General features: G+C 34.4%; 1 protein-coding gene across 5 annotated transcripts in view; it reads left to right on the forward strand.

The window, feature by feature from the left end:
* Acbd5 (acyl-CoA binding domain containing 5) overlaps positions 1 to 21,800 on the forward strand; it is a 45,310-nt gene extending 23,510 nt beyond the window's left edge. For all 5 annotated transcript variants that reach the window (XM_077802434.1, XM_077802437.1, XM_077802433.1 and 2 more), the window contains 5 exons: positions 3,213 to 3,480; positions 10,792 to 10,991; positions 16,260 to 16,304; positions 16,617 to 16,726; positions 19,922 to 21,800. In XM_077802434.1, the coding sequence (XP_077658560.1) occupies positions 3,213 to 3,480; positions 10,792 to 10,991; positions 16,260 to 16,304; positions 16,617 to 16,726; positions 19,922 to 19,934 (636 nt within the window). In that variant the 3' untranslated portion in view covers positions 19,935 to 21,800. The remainder of the gene's footprint in view (positions 1 to 3,212; positions 3,481 to 10,791; positions 10,992 to 16,259; positions 16,305 to 16,616; positions 16,727 to 19,921) is intronic.
* The last annotated feature ends 410 nt before the right edge of the window (positions 21,801 to 22,210 follow it).

The raw sequence follows: 22,210 nt of genomic DNA on the forward strand, positions 1-22,210 counted from the left end.
TTTTCAAGTTTTTTTTTTTTGTGTGTGTGTGTGTATGTGTGTGGTGCTGGGAATTGAACACAGGGACTTGTGTGTTTGAAGCAAGCACTCTACCAACTGAGCTGTATCCCCAGCCCTTTTCAAGTTATTTTTGTGGACCATTAATATCATGTTTTTCTTTTTTTGTTGTTTGACTATTACAATTTAAACATTTTCTTTTTCTCTTCTCACTGTATTTCTGTTATAAAAGTATTTATTGAATTCTGTTAATAGCCTCTTCAAGGTGTCAGTTAAGTTTAACACCCAGACCACCACACAGAGTAAGCAATGTACATACCAAAAATCTTTGGTATATTTATTTTGTTGCAATATTTTTTTAAAAAAATAGTCTGATATGATATTTAGAATTTTCTTAAAAATAATTCACTGGAAATAGAGGTCATAGGTGAAACAAGATTGGCCCTGAAGGGGTAATTGTTGAAATTTGGTGATTGACATTTTCCATAATAAAAAGGCTAAAATAATTTTGGAATATTTTTTCCTGATGTTTGCCTTTGAGAATTTTTCCTTTTTCTATTAGAATGTTGACTTTGATTGTGTTCTACATTATCACTTCACCAGGAGTTTCCTTTGCTCTACTTCGTTATGATTTGCAGTATTACTTATTCTTAAGATTTATTATTTGTTTTCTTCCCAAACTTCATCTCATCTTCAATCTCTTCCATTGAGGTATTTAGCCTGTCTGTTAAGGTAAATAAAATCTTGTTTTATTAGCCTGGCACTGTGGCACACACCTGTAATCCCAGGGGCTTTTTTTTTTTTTGGTACTGGAGATTGAACTCAGGGGCACTTGACCAATGAGCCACATCACCAGCCCTATTTTTTTAATATTATTTTTTAGTTATAGGTGGACACAATATCTTTATATTTATATGGTGCTGAGGATTGAACCCAGTGCCTCACACATGCTTGGGCAAGTGCTCTACCTCTGAGCCACAACCCAGGCTCCCCAGCCCTATTTTGTATTTATTTCGAGACAGGGTCTCACTGAGTTGCTCAGTGCCTTGCCATTGCTGAGGATGGCTTTGATTTTGCGATTATCCTGACTCAGGCTCCCGAGCCACTGGGATTACAGGTGTGCACCACTGTGCCTGGCTGTTTCTCAAAATTTTAACAGGGAGCCTATTATAGCATAGATTCCTGGGCCATTATCAATCCCAGAGTCTCTGATTTAGTAAGTGGGATCCATGAATTTGCATGTCTAACAAGCTCAAATTGCTGCTGCTGCTGCTGGTAGTCTGCAGACCATACTCTTAGTAGCATCAAAAACATGAAAGATACTAGAGTTCTACCAGAATTGGTAGTATGGGTGGGGGACTGATATTCCTACTCCCTTGCTTTCATTGCATAATTTTGTTTCTCATTATACTTAGAAGATAGAAGAATAGGTTATTGTTCCTTATACCTGACACTTCTTTAACTTACTATTAGCTTCTCTTATTTAATCCTTGCCACTTTTCTTCCTACCTCAGTGGATAACATGTTCTTCCCATTTAAGGCCAGTTTCTCTGATTTGCTTGTGTCTTTTATTTTTTTCCACATTGAAGACCTTCATTTTTTCTACTCTCTCTAGACTATCCCCAACAATTGTGTCTCTTCTGATTCTTTCTTCTCATGCTAAACACATGTTCATATCCCTTCTATCTTTGAAAGGAAATGCTTTCCTTTTTTTAATTTTAATTTTTAGTTGTAAATGGACACAATACCTTTGTTTATTTAGTTTCTTTTTTTTTTCTTATGTGGTGCTGGGGATTGAACCCAGCGCCTCATGCATGTTAGGCAAGTGCTCTACCACAACCCCACAACCCCAGCCCAGAAAATGCTTTCTTAATCTCATAAAACCTCTAAGTGTTATCGACCTCCTTTACTTTATGGCCAGACATTTTTGGGGTGTGTTCATTAATTGCATCATTCACCTCAGTCAGGTTTCTATCATACATGCCAACTTGTCTCTGTTCACTAATTTCCTGTCATTTGACTATCATTTAAAAACATTAACTATTCTCCCCTGGAAAATATTCCATTATACCATTCCTTTAAAAGGGTTTCTCTTTTACTTGTTAGGTTCCATGTAGTCTTCTTCTTTTGAGTTTTTCTTTTTCTGTTGATCTCTTAAATTTAGTGTTCCTCAGTCATGTAGTTCTAGTTACCACTTCCTCAATTTCAACCATTTCTCACAGGCTGATTATTCTCAAGTGATAAATCCAATGTTTTTCTGAATTCCAACTGCCCTGTTAGATATCTTGCCTGGGGACCTCAATTTTTTCTTATCTGTAATAGTACCATTTTCTCTTTCTGTTCTCCTGAAACCTCTTTATCCTCAGTATTTCACCTTGGTGAGTCAACAAATCATCTAGTCTCTAGAGACTTTTCTTTCCCTTATTCCCCTTATTCAGTCTTCAAGTCTTGTTGATTCTATAGTGTTAAATGTTCTCAAGTCTGGGCTGGGGTTGTAACTCAGTGGTAGAGCACTTGCCTAGCACATGTGAGGCACTGGGTTCGATCATCAGTACCATATAAAAATAAATAATAAAATAAAGATATTGTGTCCATCTCCAACTAAAAAATATTTAAAAAATTTTAAGTTCTCAAATCATCCTGTATTCCAACTAATTTATTAGTTCATGATGTTATTATTATGACACCTTTGACTTGGCATATATCATTTGTTCTTCAAGTCATAATTGATCTAATTTCTTTCAAGGAGTCTGTTCTTGAAACAAACCAGTGTGGGTTTGTTACCCATTCTCTGAGCTCCTATAGCATTCTTTGCAAGTCTTTTCGTAAAACTTATTAAACAGTGTTGTTATAACCTTCTCTGATTCCCTAAGATTGTAAGCTGTGTACAGGCAGGGATCCTACCTATTTCTTCAGAGTATCCCTAAAGTTAATAATTATGGTGAGAATAGAAATTTACATGTTTCTTGGATGAGTGATTGATTCATAAGAACAGTACACTGTGAAAATGTCATGGACAAAATCATTCCTATCTTTTTTTTTTTTTTTTTAAATGGCATGTAGGAAGTTGGTGATGAATTGAAGAAATTTTTTAGATTAGGAATATTTCCAATAAAACATGAAATAACATTTTAGACGGTATTTCTAGTGCCATGAAAACTTTATGGTATATAACGATTTATAGTTTTTAATGAAGTGTCATTTTAAATTTGTAGTCTTTAGACAGTTTTACATCAAACAATGGACCATTTCAGTATTACTTGGGTAGTGATTGCAATCAGCCCTTGGAAAATTCTGGTTTTCCTGAAGATGTCCAAGTATCTCCTGGAAGTGGCAACATTGGGAATATGCAGGTGGTAACAGTTGAAGGAAAAGGTGAAGTAAAGCATGGAGGAGAAGATGGCAGAAGTAACAGTGGAGCACCACACCGTGAGAAGCGAGGTGGAGAAAATGAGGAATTCTCTAATGTCAGAAGAGGGAGAGGTGTGTATTCTCTTTTCTTTTTCTTCACTATAAACTAATTGGTAAAATGGGAAAGTTCTAAACAAAAGAAGCATTAGTATGTTCAGTATGCAAAGGTTATCGTAAAGCTGAAAGTTAATAACATCTTTAGTTTTTCTTTGTCTAGTTTTTCCCTTTGACTCTGGGCATAATGTGTCATCGCTGAAAGCATCAGAGAAAACATTTCTGTTTCTAAAATTTTAATGAAATTTTTTTGTAACCAAATTTATGTTCTATTTCCCCCTGAACAATCACTTTTCCAGCTGTGCTGATGCTTCTTCCCCAGGTAGAAATCTGAGTTCTTTATCTTTTCCACATTTCTCCACTTAGGACAAAAGAGATCATTTAAAGCTGACAAGTTAAATAACAGGTATGAAAGAACATTTAACAATGCAAAGATAAATCTTTAGAATAGTGATGTCATCAGGTAACAGAATAGAGTTGAATGGAGAAGAAAGAAAGTAGAGCGCTCACCTAGCATGTGTGAGGCCCTGGGTTTGATTCTCAGCACCACATAAAGATAAATACCATCTACCCCTAAAAAATATTTTAAAAAATTGTTCTGGTAAGAAATAAATAGATGTTGTGGAAAAAGAACTAAAGATATTATAGAAACTTATGGTTTAGGACTAGGATTGTAGGTCAATGGTAAACATGTACTTTGTATGCATGAGGTCTTGTGTTTAATCCTTGCCACAAAAAAAAAAAATGGAAAAGAAAATAAATAATAGTTTTAAAATAACCACTTGAACAAAATACAAATGCTCATTAATTTACAGTGGAGCTACGTCCCACTAAGCCCATTGTGAAAACATAACTTAATACTTTTAACTTATTGAGCAGTGTAGCTTTGCCCAGCCTGCAGTGTACTCAGAACACTTACATTAGCCTATAGATGGGCAAAATCATCTAATGTAAAGCCTACTTTATAAAAAAGCATTGATTATCTCATGTACTTCATTGGATCCGATACTGAAAGTGAAAAACAAGTGACTTTATGGGTACATTTTTACACCATCATGATGTTGAAAAATCATAAGTAGAATCTATGCATTCAGTAGAAACCTTCAAATTTAGAATTTTTATCTTTTCCTAGGCTAGCACTATGTGGTAAAGTACTTTTTAAAGATGCTGAGCAACAGTTGCAAGCCTTAACCCCCAGTCATTCATGCAGTCAAGAAGATAAATAATGGATCCTCTGTGCTGTGCTGCTAAGCTATGATGTTTGGTAGATTAGACATATTAAATGCATTTTCAACTTACAAGACTTTCAAATTATAAAAATTTTAACTTACAAGACTTTCAACTTACAATGGGTTTAGTGAGATATAACCCTAATATAAGTGAAGGAGTACTTATACAAACCTTCCTAATTTATCAGAAAAAAAAATGGCATACATTTTTTTAAAAAGTAACAAAAGAAAATTACATAGTAAAATAATTTTTAACGTGCCCCCCAACAATGTGTGATAAAAAAGATCTTAGAGCAAATTTATTTGAAATAGCAATAAAAGTAAACAGGCTAAAAGTTAGGGATATAGCTCAGTGCTAGTGTGCTTGCCCTAGTATGCTTGTGAGGCCCTGAGTTTAATCCTCAACTCTGCAAAATGTAAAGTAAACAGGCTGTACTCACCTGTTTAAAGTAGGTATTCCTTGGTTGGCAAAGAAAACATAACTTTAATGTTATAGTCTACAAGAGGTAGACTATTCTTTTTTATTTTTAGTTGGACACAATATCTTTATTTTTATGTGGTGCTGAGGATCAAACCCAGTGCCTTACACGTGTGAGGTGAGTGCTCTACCACTGACCTACAGCCCCAGCCCAAGAGGTAGACTATTCTAAAAAGTAGAATATAAAAGGATATTGCAATGGTATCTCATGAATGCAAATTTAAAGGCAAGGTTTTAAATTTTGATATCAGGGAAGATTATTGTCAGGCCAAAAAGCATCAAGACAAAGAAGGCCAAAATGGGTGTGGTAGTACATGGCTGCGGTCCCAGCCATACAGGAGGTTGAGGCAGGAGAATCACTTGAGTCCAGAAGTTTGAGGCCAGGCTGGACAACAGAAAGACCCGGTCTCAAAAACTTGCACAAGAATAAAGACATCCTTTTATGATGTTTAAGTGTGATATAAAGAGGTAGAATTATGTACTTATTTATTTACTTACTTATTTGTAGCGGGGATTAAACCCATCGTGGCTTTATCACTGAGCTATATGCCCAGCCCTTTTTCTTTTTTATTTTGAGGCAGGTCTCACTAAGTTGTTTAGGGCCTCACTAGTTTGTTGAGGCCAGCCTGGAGCTTGGCATTTTCCTTCCTCAGCCTCCTGAGTGGCTGGGATAACAGGCATGTACCACTGCGTCCGGCCAATTACGCAACTCTTTACATTAAAAAAAAAAAAAAGTATGCATTTGGAAAGTAAAATCCTGAGGTTGGACAGATTTATAGGTTTTTATGTTGGACCAAATGTAGAAAGGGCAGGACTGTCAATGATAGTCTGTCTTTCTTTTTGTTTTGATAGCAAACCACAGTTTTCATTTTTCATTGATGACAGAGACCTCTTTTTATTTACTTATTTACTTTTATTTGAGATGGAGGTCTCATATACCTTCCCTTGAACTCCTAGGCTCAAGTGATCTTCCTGTCTCAATCTCCCCGATAACTGGAACTATAGATGCAAGCCACTGTGCTTGAACCAAGGCTTTTCATTTTTTATGACTGTTTTTCTTTTTTCACTATTTAAATCTTTTCTCTGAACAATATTTTCTTTTTTAATGTGTGTGTGGGGGGGTACTGGGGTTTGAAGCTGGGGGTGCTCTACCACTGAGCTATATCCTTAGCCCCTCTTTTTAATTTATTATTATTATTATTATTATTAGGTACTAGGGATTGAAGCCAGGGGTGCTTAATCACCCAGCTACATCTACAGCCCTTTTAGTTTTTATTTTTGAGAGAGAGAAAGAGAGAGAGAGAGATAGAGAATTTTTTTTAATATTTATTTTTTAGTTCTCGGCGGACACAACATCTTTGTTGGTATGTGGTGCTGAGGATCGAACCCAGGCCGCACGCATGCCAGGCGAGTGCGCTACCGCTTGAGCCACATCCCCAGCCCCTAAATTATTATTATTATTATTATTTTTTTTTAAAAAAGAGGGGAGAGAGAGAGAGAATTTTTTAATATTTGTTTTTCAGTTGTTCGGTGGACACAACATCTTTATTTTATTTTTATGTGGTGCTGAGGATCGAACCCAGCACCCCGTGCATGGCAGGCAAGCAGGTTACCACTTGAGCCACATCCCCAGCCCAAAATTTTATTTATTTGTTTATTTGCTTGTTTGTTTGTTTGTTTTTGGTACCCAGGATTGAACCCAGGGGGTACTCAACCACTGAGCAACACCCCCAGCCCTTTTTCTTTCTTACTTTTTTTTTTAAATTAACACTTTAAAAAAATTATTATTATTATTTTGTTTTTAGTTGTAGATGGACATATTGCCCTTATTTTGTTTGTTTATTTTTATGGGTTGCTGAGGATAGAACCTAGTGCCTCACACGTGCCAGGCAAGTGCTCTATCACTGAGCCACAACCCCAGCCCACTCTATTTTTAAAAAATAGAGACAGGGTCCCACTGAGTTGCTTAGGGCCTCCTTAAGTTGCTGAGCCTGGCTTTGAACTTGCGATCCTTCTGCTTCAGCCTCCCAAGTCACTGGCATTAATAGGCATGTGCCACTGTGCCTGGCCTCTTAGCCCCTTTTCAAATTTTATTTTGAGATAGGATCTCACTAAATTTCCCATGCTGGCTTTGAATTTATAATCCTCTTGCCTCAGCTCCTGAGTAACTGGGATTACAGGCTGGTGTCACTGTGCCTTGTTTTCCTTTTTTTTTTTTTTTAATATTTTTTTAGTTGTAAATGGACAGATTATTTATTTGTTATTTATTTTTATGTGGTGCTGAGGATCCAATCCAGGGCCTCACACCTGGGAGGCAAGTGATCTACCACTGAGCTACAGCCCCAGCCCCTTTTTTCCTTTTAATGTGTTTGTGAGGCATATTATTCCTGTTCAAGAATCACTTATTTGTCATCTTTGTATAAAGTCTAAACTTAGCTTGTGAATTACACTTATGAAAGTTAAATCCAACCTGTTCTTTGTGATCCTTGCCTTTATCACCTTCTTCCTTTTTAAATTTTTTTTTAGAGAGAGAGAGAGAGAGAGAGAGAGAGAGAGAGAATTTTTAATATTCATTTTTTAGTTCTTGGCAGATACAACATCTTTGTTTATATGTGGTGCTGAGGATCGAACCCGGGCCACACGCATGCCAGGCGAGCGTGCTACCGCTTGAACCACATCCCCAGCCCCCCTTTTTAAATTTTGAATCACTTCTTTTAAGCATCTATTTTGAATAAGCAAAGGAAATGTTTCCACTCTGATGTCTATACCTTGCTCCTTCAATCACTTCGTCTTTCTATATGCCTTTCCTATCATGGGATTTTGCCTCTTCTTTTTAAATATTTGACTACCCCTTTATTCATATTTCAATTTAAGAAATGGTACTTTTAATAAGCACCTAGTAATTTATATTTAACTTTATTTATTTATTTATTTATTTATTCATTCATTTATTTATTTATTTGCAGTACTGGGTATTGAACCAAGGCCTCATACATGCTAGGCAAGTGCTCAACCATTGAGCTATATCACTAGCCGTACATTTTTTTTTTTTTTTAAAGAGAGAGAGAGAGAGAGAGAGAGACAGAATTTTAATATTTATTTATTTATTTATTTTAGTTTTCGGCAGACAACATCTTTGTATGTGGTGCTGAGAATCAAACCTGGGCCGCATGCATGCCAGGCGAGCATGCTACCGCTTGAGCCACATCCCCAGCCCCATTAGCCATACATTAACTTTAATTTAATAGTGTGCATAGTGGCACACTATTCTCAGTGGCTTGGGAGGCTAAGGCAGGAGGATTGAAAATTCAAAGCCAGGCTCAACAACTTAGTAAGGACTTGAACAACTTAGTGAGACCCTATCTCAAAAAATTAAAAAAGGCCTTGGGTTATAGCTCAATAGTTATGTGCCCCTGGGTTCAAGCCCCAGTATCAAAAAAAAAAAAAAAAAAAAGTAGTTTACTACCCTTGTATCACCTTGTATCATTTTACTCATTCCCTTTCTCATTGTTCATTATTTGTTGAAAGTGGGCTCTTGGGATTATTAGGAAGTGTATGCATGTTCATAACACTCTGACTAAATGAATGAAAAGAATATGAAAATATCTAAATATATGACACAGTCCTGAAACTAGTTAAGTAACTTAGTCTTATACCATAAACTTTGCAAAGTATCAGCAGAGTAGCAAACAATTAAGAAGAAAATGAAGGATCTGATTTGGAATGTATGGGAAATTCTACCCCATCCTCTGAAAAAAAGCAGTTCAATGAGGAGGAAGGCAAGTTGATGAAATTTGGGAAAAATCTCTTCAATATATTGGGATGTAAACTATAAACGATAGTGGTTTGAATAAAAGAATTTATAGTGCCCTCTTAAAACCTCTTTGGATAAATAAATAGAATAACTGAGACTCCCCCCAACACCTGTGGTTGAGAAGAAGGTTGGAGAATGGAGAATAATCTGATCGAACTAATCATCTGTTATTCAGAAGGCATAAGAGAGAAATGAAAGGGGGATTGGATAACCTAGCACCTGGTTCACTGAACTTCATATATCTAGCCAGTTACTTCCACAGTGGACAAGCATATCATAGCCAGAGTTTGAAGAAACTGGGATTTGCTTTCGCATTTGATTTTCCCCTTCAAGAGGACTTTGGAAAAGCAAGGGGGAATAATTGCTCAGGGATAATTGTTTCTGACTGCCAAAAGCCCTTAAAGCTTCTGGTATGAGGAAAGATCTGAAATGCATACTCCATTTCTGCAAGGGTAGGGTAACATGGTTGTACTGTTAAACAGAGCAGCATAAAACTCAAGAACCTGTTATCCTTTTATTCAGGAATTATTATTCTTGGAATCTGTCAAAGTAATCAGTGGAAATTTGGATAAGAATTTATATTCAACGACATTTCTTGCAGTGTTATTTGTATTAGCAAAAATTTGAAAGCATCCTAACTATCCAAAAGTGGAGAATGAGTGAATTACTTCCTGGAAGTAATTCACTCATTCTCCACTTTTGGATAGTTAGGAAATTTATGCACTAATTTAAATGTCTTTGGAATAACATTTAATGATATAGACATATGTTCATAATATGCTTTAAAAAGACAAGTATAAGGGGTAATGCCAGTTTTGTAAATATCTGCATAGAAAAAAGAATGGAGGGGCTGTGGTTGTAGCTCAGTAGTAGAGTGCGTGCTTAGTACATATGAGGCACTGGGTTTGATCCTGAGCACCACATAAAAATAAAATTTAAAAAATAAATAAATAAATAAATAAGAAGAAAAGACATCCTTTTAAAAAAATTTTTTATTTTACTTAGTTGTATATGATAGCAGAATGCATTTCAATTCATCGTGCACAAGTGGAGTGCAGCATTTCAATTCTCTGATTGTAAATGGTGTAGAGACACACCATTCCTGCAATCATACATGTACCTAGGGTAATGATGTCCATCTCATTCCACTATCTTTCCTATCCTCATAATCCCTCTCCACCCTCTCCTTTGCCCAGTCCAAAGTTCAAGAAAGGACAAATCTTACAAAAAAGAATGGACAGTTGCTAGCAAAATCTCATTAGTAGTTAGGTTTTAATATGTATTAAAAGTGTACAATTTATAATAAGAAAAACACATTTAAATCTTTTGTGAGACAATGTAATGAAACCAAAAGGGAAACATAACATTTATTTAATATAACTTTTAGTACTCTAGAGAAGCAATCTTCAATTTTTTTCAGTTTTTTTAACCTTTGTTCAAGAATTTTTTATCATGGACTCTGCACATGTATCTTGTTTGTGAATTATATGAATATAGTCACATATTAATATATTATATGTAAAACATAAGCAAGAAAATTTTTAAATAGGTCAGAATAAATATGTTTATTTTGTGTTTTATATAAAACATGATGTTTTATATTTTTTATTTTATATGTTTATTTCTTTTATCCTAAGAGTTATTTTGTCTATTTCCTGATTGTTTCTATTCTACTTTAGAGATTTAGATCTTAAAGAAATAACAGAGGAAAATGAATAAAACATACTATTTCTATTTTTATTTAAATACAAGCAAAATTTTAAAAAAAGTTTTATTTAAAACTAACTTATTTTGCTCTCTTACAATAGGACATAGGATGCCACATTGGAGCGAAGGAACCAAAGGTGGGCAAGTGGGAAGTGGAGGTGACGGAGAACGCTGGGGCTCAGACAGAGGATCACGAGGCAGCCTCAATGAGCAGATTGCTCTAGTGCTCATGAGATTGCAGGAGGACATGCAGAATGTCCTTCAGAGACTTCAAAAACTGGAAACACTAACCGCTTCACAGGTAAGCTTCTGACTGTATTTTTTTAGTTGTTGATAGGCCTTTATAATTTTATTTATTTATATGTGGTGCTGAGAATCAAACCCAGTGCCTCACATATGCCAGGCAAGTGCACTACTGCCCAGCCACTGCCCCAGCCCAATTACTTCATTGCTTTTTTTTTTTTTTTAATATTTATTTTTTAGTTGAAGTTGGACACAGTATCTTATTTATTTATATGTGGTGCTGAGGATCAAACCCAGGGCTTCACACTTGCTAGGCAAATGCTCTACCGCTGAGCCACAACCCAAGCCCACTTCATTGCTTTTAAGTACAACAAATAAAAAACTAAATGAAGTGTTCTTCTGTTTGTAGATCCTGCAAAGCAGTGAATAATCTGTTTTTCAGATTTATACAAATCATACATTTTCACAATTTACCCAAATTTTAGTGATTTTTCTAAAAACTAAGAAGGATCTACTGAATACTACTTGGTATTAGAAGAATAATTGCTACTTCCATTGCAGTAGGCTTCCATTGCAAGATAAACACACTGAATGTAGATACATAAACAAACTGATACCCACAGGCTTTCTAATTAACCATTGTAAGAAAAAAAAATATATACATATATACATATATACACACACTTTTTTTTTTTGTATTGGGTATTGAACCCAGGAGTACTTTACTGCTGAGCTACATCCTCAGCTCTTTTTATTTTTTTTAATTTGAGACAGTCTCTCTGCTAAATTGTGGAGTCTGACCTCAAGCTTTTGATGGCCCCTGCTTCATATAGCATCCTGAATTGCTGTGATTATAAGCCTGTGCCATCCTGCCCAGCTCATTGTGAATATCTTATCCTTTACCAAATCAGTAACTTACTCAGTGTATCATAAGGTTTCTCAATGGTATGTATCCCAAAGATTCTCAATTATGTTTTTTTATCAGTTAGACTGTGAATCCCTAGATTTTCTATGAACCTGCTAAAATACTATGCAAATTTTATTTGATTTTTGAGGAGGAAGGATTTGTCTTTTTCAGATTCTCAACAGGATCTGTGATAAAAAAGTTTAAAAATAGTGTCTCATGTGTATGATCTAGTGTTTCAGAGTCTCTTTCACATTAAAAAAACAAATAGGGTTCGGGTTGGAGCTCAGTGGTAGAGCACTTGCCTAGCATGTGTAAGACACTGGGTTTGATCCTCAGCCCCACATAAAAATAAATGAATAAAAATAAAGGTGCTGTGTCCATCTACAACTAAAAAAAAAAAATCTTTAAAAAAATAATAAATGTTTAAGATGAGAAAATTAAACCCAGTTTATTTTTTTATTTGTTTTTTAAAAATACTTATTTTAGTTGTCAATGGACATTTAGTTTTATTTATTTACATATATGCAGTGCTGAGAATAGAATCCAGTGAGTGCCTAACATATGCTAGACAAATTTTGTACCACTGAGCTACAACCCCAGCCTCAGTTTATTTTTAAAAATACAAAAAATAAAAAGAAAATTAAATTTGGAAAAGGAAAAAGGAATACTGCCTTAAATAAATAACATGACATTCTTATTTATATAGGTATATGTAAGTTGTTTATCAAATAAATTTTTATTTGTATCTTTCATTAGTAAGAAATTATAGTATTTTGTATATACTTGAGAAATAAAGTACATTTAAAGTCCATGCTCCCGGTACACTATTCCTTGGATAGATAATATAGAGTTATCTTAAGAGAAACCAAAAAGAGGTACCCATACAGAAAAGCCTCTGTTGTGTAGTTATTATTGAACATTATTGTTCCAGTCTGTTTTGTTCTCGTTCTGTGATTTTATTTTTGTTTTTAAATTGTTTTTCATTTTGCAATTTTATTTTTAAAAGGAATATTTTGTATATATGTAATGTCTTTAATGATACTGAAATATTGCTGAAATTCTTTTGATATTATTTATAAGTTTTACTTTTTCATTGTTGTCTTTACAAACCCTTTTTTTATAAAAAGATTTGGGGTCCTGGAATTGTAGCTCAGTGATAGAACTTGTGCTTATCATATTGGAAGTCGTGGGTTCAGTCCCTGTCTTTGAGGGAAAAAAACAAAGATTTTGATATGATAAAGAACTTTTTAAAAATGTGCATAATTTACTTGGATGACTCATGAGTAGTAAATTGAAGATAGAATAGTAGTAGATCGTAGAACTGAAGGAGACTTAGTTTAACAAACTTATTTAACAGAAAAAGAAACTAAAGTATTGGGGGGCTATATTAATTAGTGGCAGAGCAAAGTCATAGTAAGCAGTAATTACTGTCATTATGAAATGATAATGATGATAATAAAAAGATGATGATAAGACAACTTGGTTCCTCCCCTCAGGAGGCTCACAACCTTAAAGAGGACCTAATTTAAGTAATTTTCTGTTTTCATATTTCCTTTGCAATGGTTACTACAGGTTGAGTATCCCTTCTTCAAAATGCTTGGGACCCCAAGTATTTCAGATTTCAGAGTTTTTTTTTGTAGTTTGGAATATGACCATAGACTTTTATCAGATGAGCATCCATAGTTTGGAAATCCAAAATTGGAAATGCTCCAAAATCCACAACTTTTTCGAGTGTTGTGTTGTCATTCAAAAAGGTACTCAAAAAAGTATTGGATTTTTGAGCATTTTGGATTTTAGATTTTCATATTAGCAAAGTGCTACCTATGTTGTTTGAAGTTTTTCCTTTCAAAATGAATTTCAAAAAACAAGGGGTGGAAAGCTGGGCAGAGTGGTGCATGCCTGTAATCCCAGCGACTTGTGAGGCTGAGACAGGAAGATTGCGAATTTGAAGCCAGCCTCAGCAAAATCAAGGTGCTAAGCAACTGAGTGAGACCCTGTCTCCAAATAAAATACAAAATAGGGCTTGGGATGTGGCTCAGCAGTCACGTGCCCATGAGTTCATTTCAAAACAAAACAATTGGGATTGGGAAAGGGTAGGCTAGGGATGTAACTCAGTGGTAGAGTATTTGCCTCGGTCAGATCTCCAACACCTCAGAAGGAATAGAAAAGCCATCAGTAATCCTCTATTTTAATCTAGCAATAGAATAATAAAATATTAAACTGTGAATTTCTGACTAGAACTTACATAAAAGTTTCTTGATATATATGGATAAATATCTTTGAAGCAAAACCAAAACTATAATCTTAATTATATAAGTAATGCTGATTACTTTTTTTTTTTTTTTGGTATTGGGGATTAAACCCCAGTGTGTTCTACCACTGAGCTATATTCCCAGCCCTTCCTTTTTTTTTTTTAATTTTTAATTTTGAATAGAGTCTTGCCAAGTTGCTATGGCTGGCCTCAACTTTCTGTCTTCCTGCCTCAGCCTTCTGAGTCATTAGGATTACAGACAGGTGCCATTGTGCCCAGCTAGTGCTGGTTACTTCTTAGCTGTAAGCCAAGTTCTGTTAAACAGTTCCAGTTCAACTTTAGCGTTTAATAGGTGTTTCTACTGTAATGAAGAGTAGTTATTCTGTCTGTCACTTTGGAATTTGGTCACCTGGAGTTTCATTCCAATTCATGGTGACTAATATGACGTTGGATATAAGTTATTGGATACCTAGGAGCCCAGTTTTTTAATTCTACTCTTTATTACATTTAATCTGGAGAAGTGCCATAGGTACATTTCTTGGTTGAATATTATTATGCTTAAGAGTCATTACCTTGTCTTCATTCTTTTAGCACTTGAAGTGTTCAGCTTGAGTATACTACAACTTTAACTCACCAGTGTAACACTTTAATGGTCGATAGGGACTAATGCAACATCAAGAGGCATCTAATTTAGTTGCACCTGTAAGCCATATTCATACTAGGCTACTTGAAATCACATTATCCATAAGAATTTTTTAAAAACAAACTTTTAATATTTTTTTAGTTGTCAATAGACCTTTATTGTATTTATTTATATGTGGTGCTGAGAATCAAACCCAGGGCTTCACACGTGCTAGGCAAGCACTCTACCACTGAGCCCCAGCCCTAGCCCCAGCCAACCCATAAGAATTTAAAAGCCTGTTTTCCTTCTGCCCCACCTTGCTGCTATTCTATCTCACAGAACTTCATCACATTGGCCTTCTAGTTGTTCCTTGCAGTTTCCAGTAGGCTCTGTCTCACCCTGGGTCTTTGAACTTGCTTTTACTTTTACACAGAATGCTGTTCCTTCTGTTAGCCACAATTTTGAACCTTCCTCAAACAATTTATATAAAATGGCTTGTAAGTATGTTGCGGGTAGAACTCAGTAATAGAATGCTTGCTTATGTGCAATCTTCATCACTGCAAAAAAAGAAAAACAAAATTGCTTGCAGGCTTCAATTCTTCTGATATGTCTCATATATCTTCCCTGTTTTATTTTTTCCTTACTGCATTTTTCACCCCAGACATGCTGTAAATTTATTACTTTATTTGTTATTATCAGTATCCCTACATTGGGATATGTTTCATTAGGGCAAGGATTTGTCATTTTGCTTCTTCCTGTACCTTTAGTGCCCAGTAGAGTGACTAGTACATAATAGATCTCAGTAAGCCTTTCTTCAGGGAATGGATGATCTCATTAATCTTCGTTCCCTTTATCTAAAATTATAATAAATAGAGAAAACTGGAGTAATAAGCTTCTAATAACTCTGAGGAAACTTGATTTAGACTAAGTTTCCTGAATTAATTGAAAATGTTCTGTTTAATTCATATTGCTTCTCGGGCTCAGGGTATAGCTTACTGGTAGAGCACTTGTCAAGCACGTGTGAGCTCTTTTACAGAATTTCCCAGCACTAGGGAAAAAAAGAAATATATATCTATATTTATATCTGTACACACACACTTACTGCTTCTCACTTAATAATCTTTAATACTAACAGTTCATTTCTCATATATATCATATATATATTTTTTGCTATAACTTGTCAGGATTTCCCCAAACAAGTATCTGGATATTGTTTACAGTCTATTTTAATTAATAATCAAGGCTGCAGTTCTCAAATATGCTTGTAAATTGCTGGTTTGTATGGAAACAAAGGAAGTAGATAATGTAATAAGACCCTGAAAGAAGCAAGTGCTTAAATTGATTGAGGATTTTGGCGTTTTTTGTTTCTTTTTTGTTTTTTTGGTGCTGGGGATTGAATCCAGAGCCTTGTGCATGTGAGGCAAGATCTTTACCAACTGAGCTATATTCCTAGCCCTAGAATTTTTTTTTTTAAGGACAGGAAATAGAAAAATTACCATATTTTTTTCCTTTTGTCAAGCTGAGTCACTTTCATTTATATTCACAGGCAAAATCATCAACGTTGCAGACTAGTACTCAACCTTCCTCACAGGTAAGATGTTTTTTTCCTTCAAATCTAAGTAGCAGGGTTTTAAATGAGTTATAGTACATTTAGATTACATCTTGAGGTCTGTATAGCATTTAAGATGAATTTTATCCTTTAAAGCTTTGAAATTAAAAAATATTTGTTTTGTTTGTTTGAAATGTTCCTGAAAGTTTATTTACTGAGTTATGGCCTGAAACACAGAATATCACTTTCCCTTCATAAGGATTTTTATATTTTAAAAATTAAGAATTAAGTATGTTGTTAAGTTTATAATATAATATTTAATAGATTATTGACAAGTTTATTTTATTTTTCCAGAGACCATCTTGGTGGCCCTTTGAGATGTCTCCTGGTGCATTAACTTTTGCTATTATATGGCCTTTTATTGCCCAGTGGTTGGTGCATTTATATTATCAAAGAAGGAGAAGGTAATACTATAGTTTTATAATTTGAAATGATGCATAAATTCTTATAACTGATAGTCTTCAGCAACAACTAAGAGAATAGGTCCATTGTCATATTGAACATTCTATATTGATCCTGAGACTAAAGCTACCTTGGAAATGATATGTTGGCGATTGCTCGGTACTTATTAAGACTAGTTTTCCCTTGGGAACATCTGATAGATTTGTATACCTATGATCTGCTCAACAAGAAAATTACTATATGCTTCTTAAGTTTTATGGCTTTATGATGTTTGTTTTGGGCCCTTTGCTAATATAAATGACAGTGGAAAGGTAAACAGATAATACTTGCTTACTTTGTATACCTTTGACAGATGGGCATTAACATTTCAGAAAAATTTCAGCCTGCTGGTTGACTGTATCTAGAATTAAGAAGTAGTTTATTATGAGGGCCAAAATTCCAGTTTGGGATGATAGAAGATAACTCACATAGGTCTGAGAAATAGCTTGGAATTCCTGAATGTGCCCTGAATCTCTGTTCTGAGGTGAGAATCCTTGTGTTCCAGAAAATCTTCAATCCAAAAACTGGACACAAAAACTGAATTACTTTCTTGAGCAAATTGGCAAGGTAGACCATTACTTTGCCTTATTGATTGTGTCTTCCATGTTTCATCATCATCTCCCATTAAGTAATAATAGATGGGTAGAAAGCAATAGGGCACACTTGACACACATTTAAAAAAATCTGAGTTTAAATATTTATGGGTGTTTTTCCTTTACCAAAGAACCCAGTTATAATCTATCACAGTAGGTAGGTTGAAATGCATATGAAAAGTAAGTTGCTTTCTTTTTTTGGGGGGGGCACTATATCCAAGGCACTTAACCACTGAGCCACATCACCAGCCCTTTTTTAAACAATATATTTTATTTAGAGACAGTGTGTTGTTGAGTTGCTTGGGTCTCACTAAGTTGCTAAGGCTGGTTTTGAACTTGAAATCCTCCTGCCTCAGTCTCCCAAGCCGCTGGGATTACAGGAGTACACCAACAAGCCCAGACTAAGTTGATTTTTCAATAGTACTTTTACCTTTTAAGTCCATTCGTATATTTGTTGTTTGTTTGTTTAATGGATCTTTTTTTTTTTAAGTTGTAGATGGACACAATACTTTTATTTTCTTTGTTTATTTTTATATGGTGCCAGGGATTGAATCCAGTGCCTCATGCATGCTAGGCAAGCACTTTGCCACCGAGCCACAATCCCAGCCCATATTTGTTTTTTTAATTGTCAAAAAGATATAGATGTTGGGCTGAGGATAAAGCTCAGTGATAGAGCACTTGCCTAGCATCAGCAAGAGCCTGGGTTTGATCCCCAGCACCATAGAGGGGAAACAAAAGAACTATAGACTTTTAATTTAAATCTGTTTTTTGTTTTATACATTATAAATTTCTCCTATGATGTTTGGGTATAGTCCGGTTCAGTGTTTTAAATTCTAGTATCCTTGATATAGGAGGAAAAAAGAACCAAATCTTTTCTCAATAAGTAGTAATGCTCAACTTAAACTATAGGCACAGTGACACTAAAGGTAGGTATTTACATATTTTGTACTATTTCAAAATTATTTTTTTTACTGTGTTAGGGATTGAACCCAGGCCCTCACACATGCTGGGTAAGCTCTCTACCACCGAGCTACATCCCTGGACTTCAAAATTCCTTTTCATGTTTTCTTTGTAGAAGAAAACTGGAGGGTAGAGAAATTTAGGATAGGACCAAAATCAAATAAAATTCGATTAATAGTTATCTTTTGGGGCTGGGGTTGTGGCTTATTGGTAGAGTGCTTGCCTGGCATGTGAGAGGCCCTGGGTTCCATCCTCAGCACCACATTTAAAAACAAACAAACAAACAAATATATTGTGTCCATCTACAACTGAAAAAAATATTTAAAAAAAATAGTTATCTTACCACTTCATTAAATGTTTTAAAAAATGCCTGCACAGTGTCGCACACCTGTAATCCCAGTGGCTCGGGAGTCTGAGACAGGAGAATCATGAGTTCAAATCAGCTGCAGCTAACATTTGTGCTAGAACCTCACTCAGACAGTTTGTCTTTAGAACCACCCACATCTGTCTTTGTCCATCATTTCATTTATCCTCTTCCAGGGACCTGTTTTCTTCCTTCTGCAGGGAACTCTCCTGTTAGGTGAAAACTGATCTGATTATTGAAAATGTCACTCATGCCAAGAAGGTGTATATAAAAGAATTTATACAGAGCGTAAGAAGTGATCTGATTATTTATTTCTACAGAGAGGAATGACTAATATGAGAGTTTTAGACAGGCATCTTGAGTGCTCAGGAGGGTATGGAGGTTTTACAGCAGTGAAACATTTTGCAGAACTTAAATCATATGTGATTGTTGTGTCTTGTGCTAACAAGCCTACCCTCTCCCAGTCGCTCATTCACTCTGCTATCATTAAAACTATTGTGTTATATTTATCCAAGTTTGGGGGCTGTATGTTTCTCTCTCCATTGTCACTAAACTGAGCTCTTTTGAGCGATAAGAGACTGCCTTATTTATGTCTGAATCCCGGTGCCTGAATAGAGTCTGGAAAATAATAAATACAAATATGTGTTGAGTAAATGAATAGTCTGGGTTAATTAAGCTTTTGGTTTCACAGCTTTCCATTTTCATAAAATTATGAAATAATTCCCTTAAGTCTTGATTGCATAGTAGCCAATTGGAAAAGGATGAAATTCTAGAAGGGAAGAAAAAAAGAATGTAAATTTATTTATTGAAAACTTTTGGGCCAAGTGTGGTGGTGCATGCTTGTGATACCAGAGACTCAGGAGGCTGAGGCAGGAGGATTGCCAGTTTGGGATCAGCTTTAGCAACTTAGGAAGGCCTTAAGCAACTTAATGAGCCCTGTCTCAAAATAGAAAATAAAAAGGACTAGGGTTGTGACTCAGTGGTAAAGCACATCTGGGTTCACTCCCCAGTACCACAAATTAAATAAATAAAAACTTTTGATAATGTCAGTGCCTACAATTAGATCCTTCCTATTGGACTAAGTCACATGAAGTAGTTTCATGAGGATCATTTGTAATTTATGGTTTCATCTTGAAATTGAATGTTTTTATGTTATCATCCAAGAATTTTTGATATGGATGTGTTTCATATTGGGTTGCATTTATACTCACAGGAAACTGGTTTTTACTTTCTTTTTAAAGAAAACTGAACTGAAGAAAATGATATTTTACTTAAGAAGACTGCTGGGCCTGGATGACCTCAGAATGAAATGGATTGTGGAGTTCACAAGAAAATCTTAATTTGTGATGATTACATTTCTTTTTTGTTGTCCAGTAGTTTGGTTTGTGTACATATATACATACATATTTTTTGCACTACACAAATGATAACATTTTAAGGACTAATAGTGCTGATACTTGAATAATCAATCAGAACTAGTTTATAAGTAACATATATTATACCCTACTCTTGAACTTGAAGGACATTAAATTATTGTTTGGTAACATTTACCTGATTATCTTCCATAGAGAAATATAAGCTGCTTCCCAAGGTACAGGTCTGATAATAAGATCAGATTTATATAAGTGGGTATTTTTCATTTTCTAAGTTAAATATGAGAAAGAATGTAAACCAAGAATGAGTTTCAAATGAGGGTAAATGGATTTTATATTAGTTACTGAATTGCCATGCCAAGTAGTAGAAACTGCTGGAAGAATCTTCTCCACATTCACTTTGTGGGCTGCACATAATCTTTCTTGAGTAGTCACATCTCAGAGTTAATGTCAGGCATCATTATTAAAAATTATATCCCTTAGTTTTTACAAATGAGTTACAGATAGACATAACATGATGATGGAAATTATGAAAAATGGGCTTAATGTAATAGATTTAAAAGTATATTCTGAGCCTACAGATAACCTATAAGATTTTAATTCAATCATATACATATATTCCTTTGTAATTATTTTTCTTTGAGGATATCTAGTGTATGCTTCATAGGGTGCTTTGAAATATAAAATGAAAACTTATTTATACTGTTTTTACAAAGGTAAAAAAGGAAACACATTAATATCACTTTTCTGCAACTGGTAAACTATACAGACTGGACTCTTTAACCTCTTAGTGCCTCAGTTTTTCCTTGGGGGTATAATATTTGGATATACATACTTCATTAGGGGTATTGGAAGGTTTTACAAGCTAACAGGCCATATGCTTTTTATGAATAGGCATGCTCAACCAATGAAAATTTAAGTCCCTCTATCCCACATCTCACCTTTTAGACTAAAAGGAAGACTGTAATTTAGATCCTTGAAGATTGCATTTGGAAAATCATTCTTCCTGTATACCTTACAAAACTCTACATTTAGTTAGATGTACTTTGTGCTTTAAAGATTTCTATGAATCAGAGACTTTGTAGCAGATAATTTTGAAGAATTCTGTATTGCAAGATGTTGGGATTAGCATGTGTTCAGAGTGTTTTTAATAAGAGGGAAGAAATTAGTCCAACTTTAATATACAGAGTGGTTCTTTATTTGCCTGAAGAAAAAATATGAGAATACAGTTTGCTTTTCCCAAACTCATGTTCTTATTTCTTCTTTCGTATAACTTAATGTTTTTTTAGTTTTTAATCCATCTAGATTAAAACGTATCTAAAAGGATCTTCCTTTGCTTAAAAACAACAAAAAGAAACAACCTATCCTCTACTTATTTAGAAAAAAATGGAGAAAGTAACTGAATTATATGTAGAAATAAAGTTTAAACTTGTGGATCAGGGATTATTTAAAAAAATTAGATATCAAGTATGAAAATAAGAAAATGGTGGCTTTTTTCTTAGTATTTAAATAAAATGCAAATTAAGAATGTAGGAAGTTGGGATTCATTACAAGCAGTCAGGGATAATTAACTGCTAGGGATAACCATTTGTATCTTATTCCAAAGTCTTTATTTTATAGTTTGAAAAGCACTTTGCACACAATTCTTGTATATAAATTAATGATGTAATTATAGGGTATAGTGTTATTGCTTTGTTTAATAAGAAAAGAATCTCATTTTAAATTGACAGCTATGGTATTTTTTTAACGATCAACTTATTTTCTGTTTCTTTATTGTAAACTAAGTTAAAATAAAAGGTTAATGAGAAATGTTGTTACTGTTAGTGTATTGATTATATACTAAAGATTAAATGAGAATAAATAGAAGGAATTCATAAAATTACTTTTTAAATAAAGCCATGCTTATATATAATTTTATAAAAAATCAAGCTGGGATGACATTTAACTCATTTAATCATCTAGTTGATTAGAATTAGTGATCCAGTCAAAAATCTTAGTTTAGTTCATAACATCAAATAAATAGCTTCTCACAAAGGACTCGGTGAACCCCTAAAAATAGCCATCTTGAATATATACCATTGGTTGTAGGTGGAACATGGTGAGTTTGTGTTTTTATTGCATATATAACTTATAATTTCATGATAGTATAAAAGTGAT

The sequence above is a fragment of the Urocitellus parryii genome, chromosome 9 (genome assembly GCF_045843805.1).
Source record: "Urocitellus parryii isolate mUroPar1 chromosome 9, mUroPar1.hap1, whole genome shotgun sequence".
Lineage (NCBI taxonomy): Eukaryota > Metazoa > Chordata > Mammalia > Rodentia > Sciuridae > Urocitellus > Urocitellus parryii.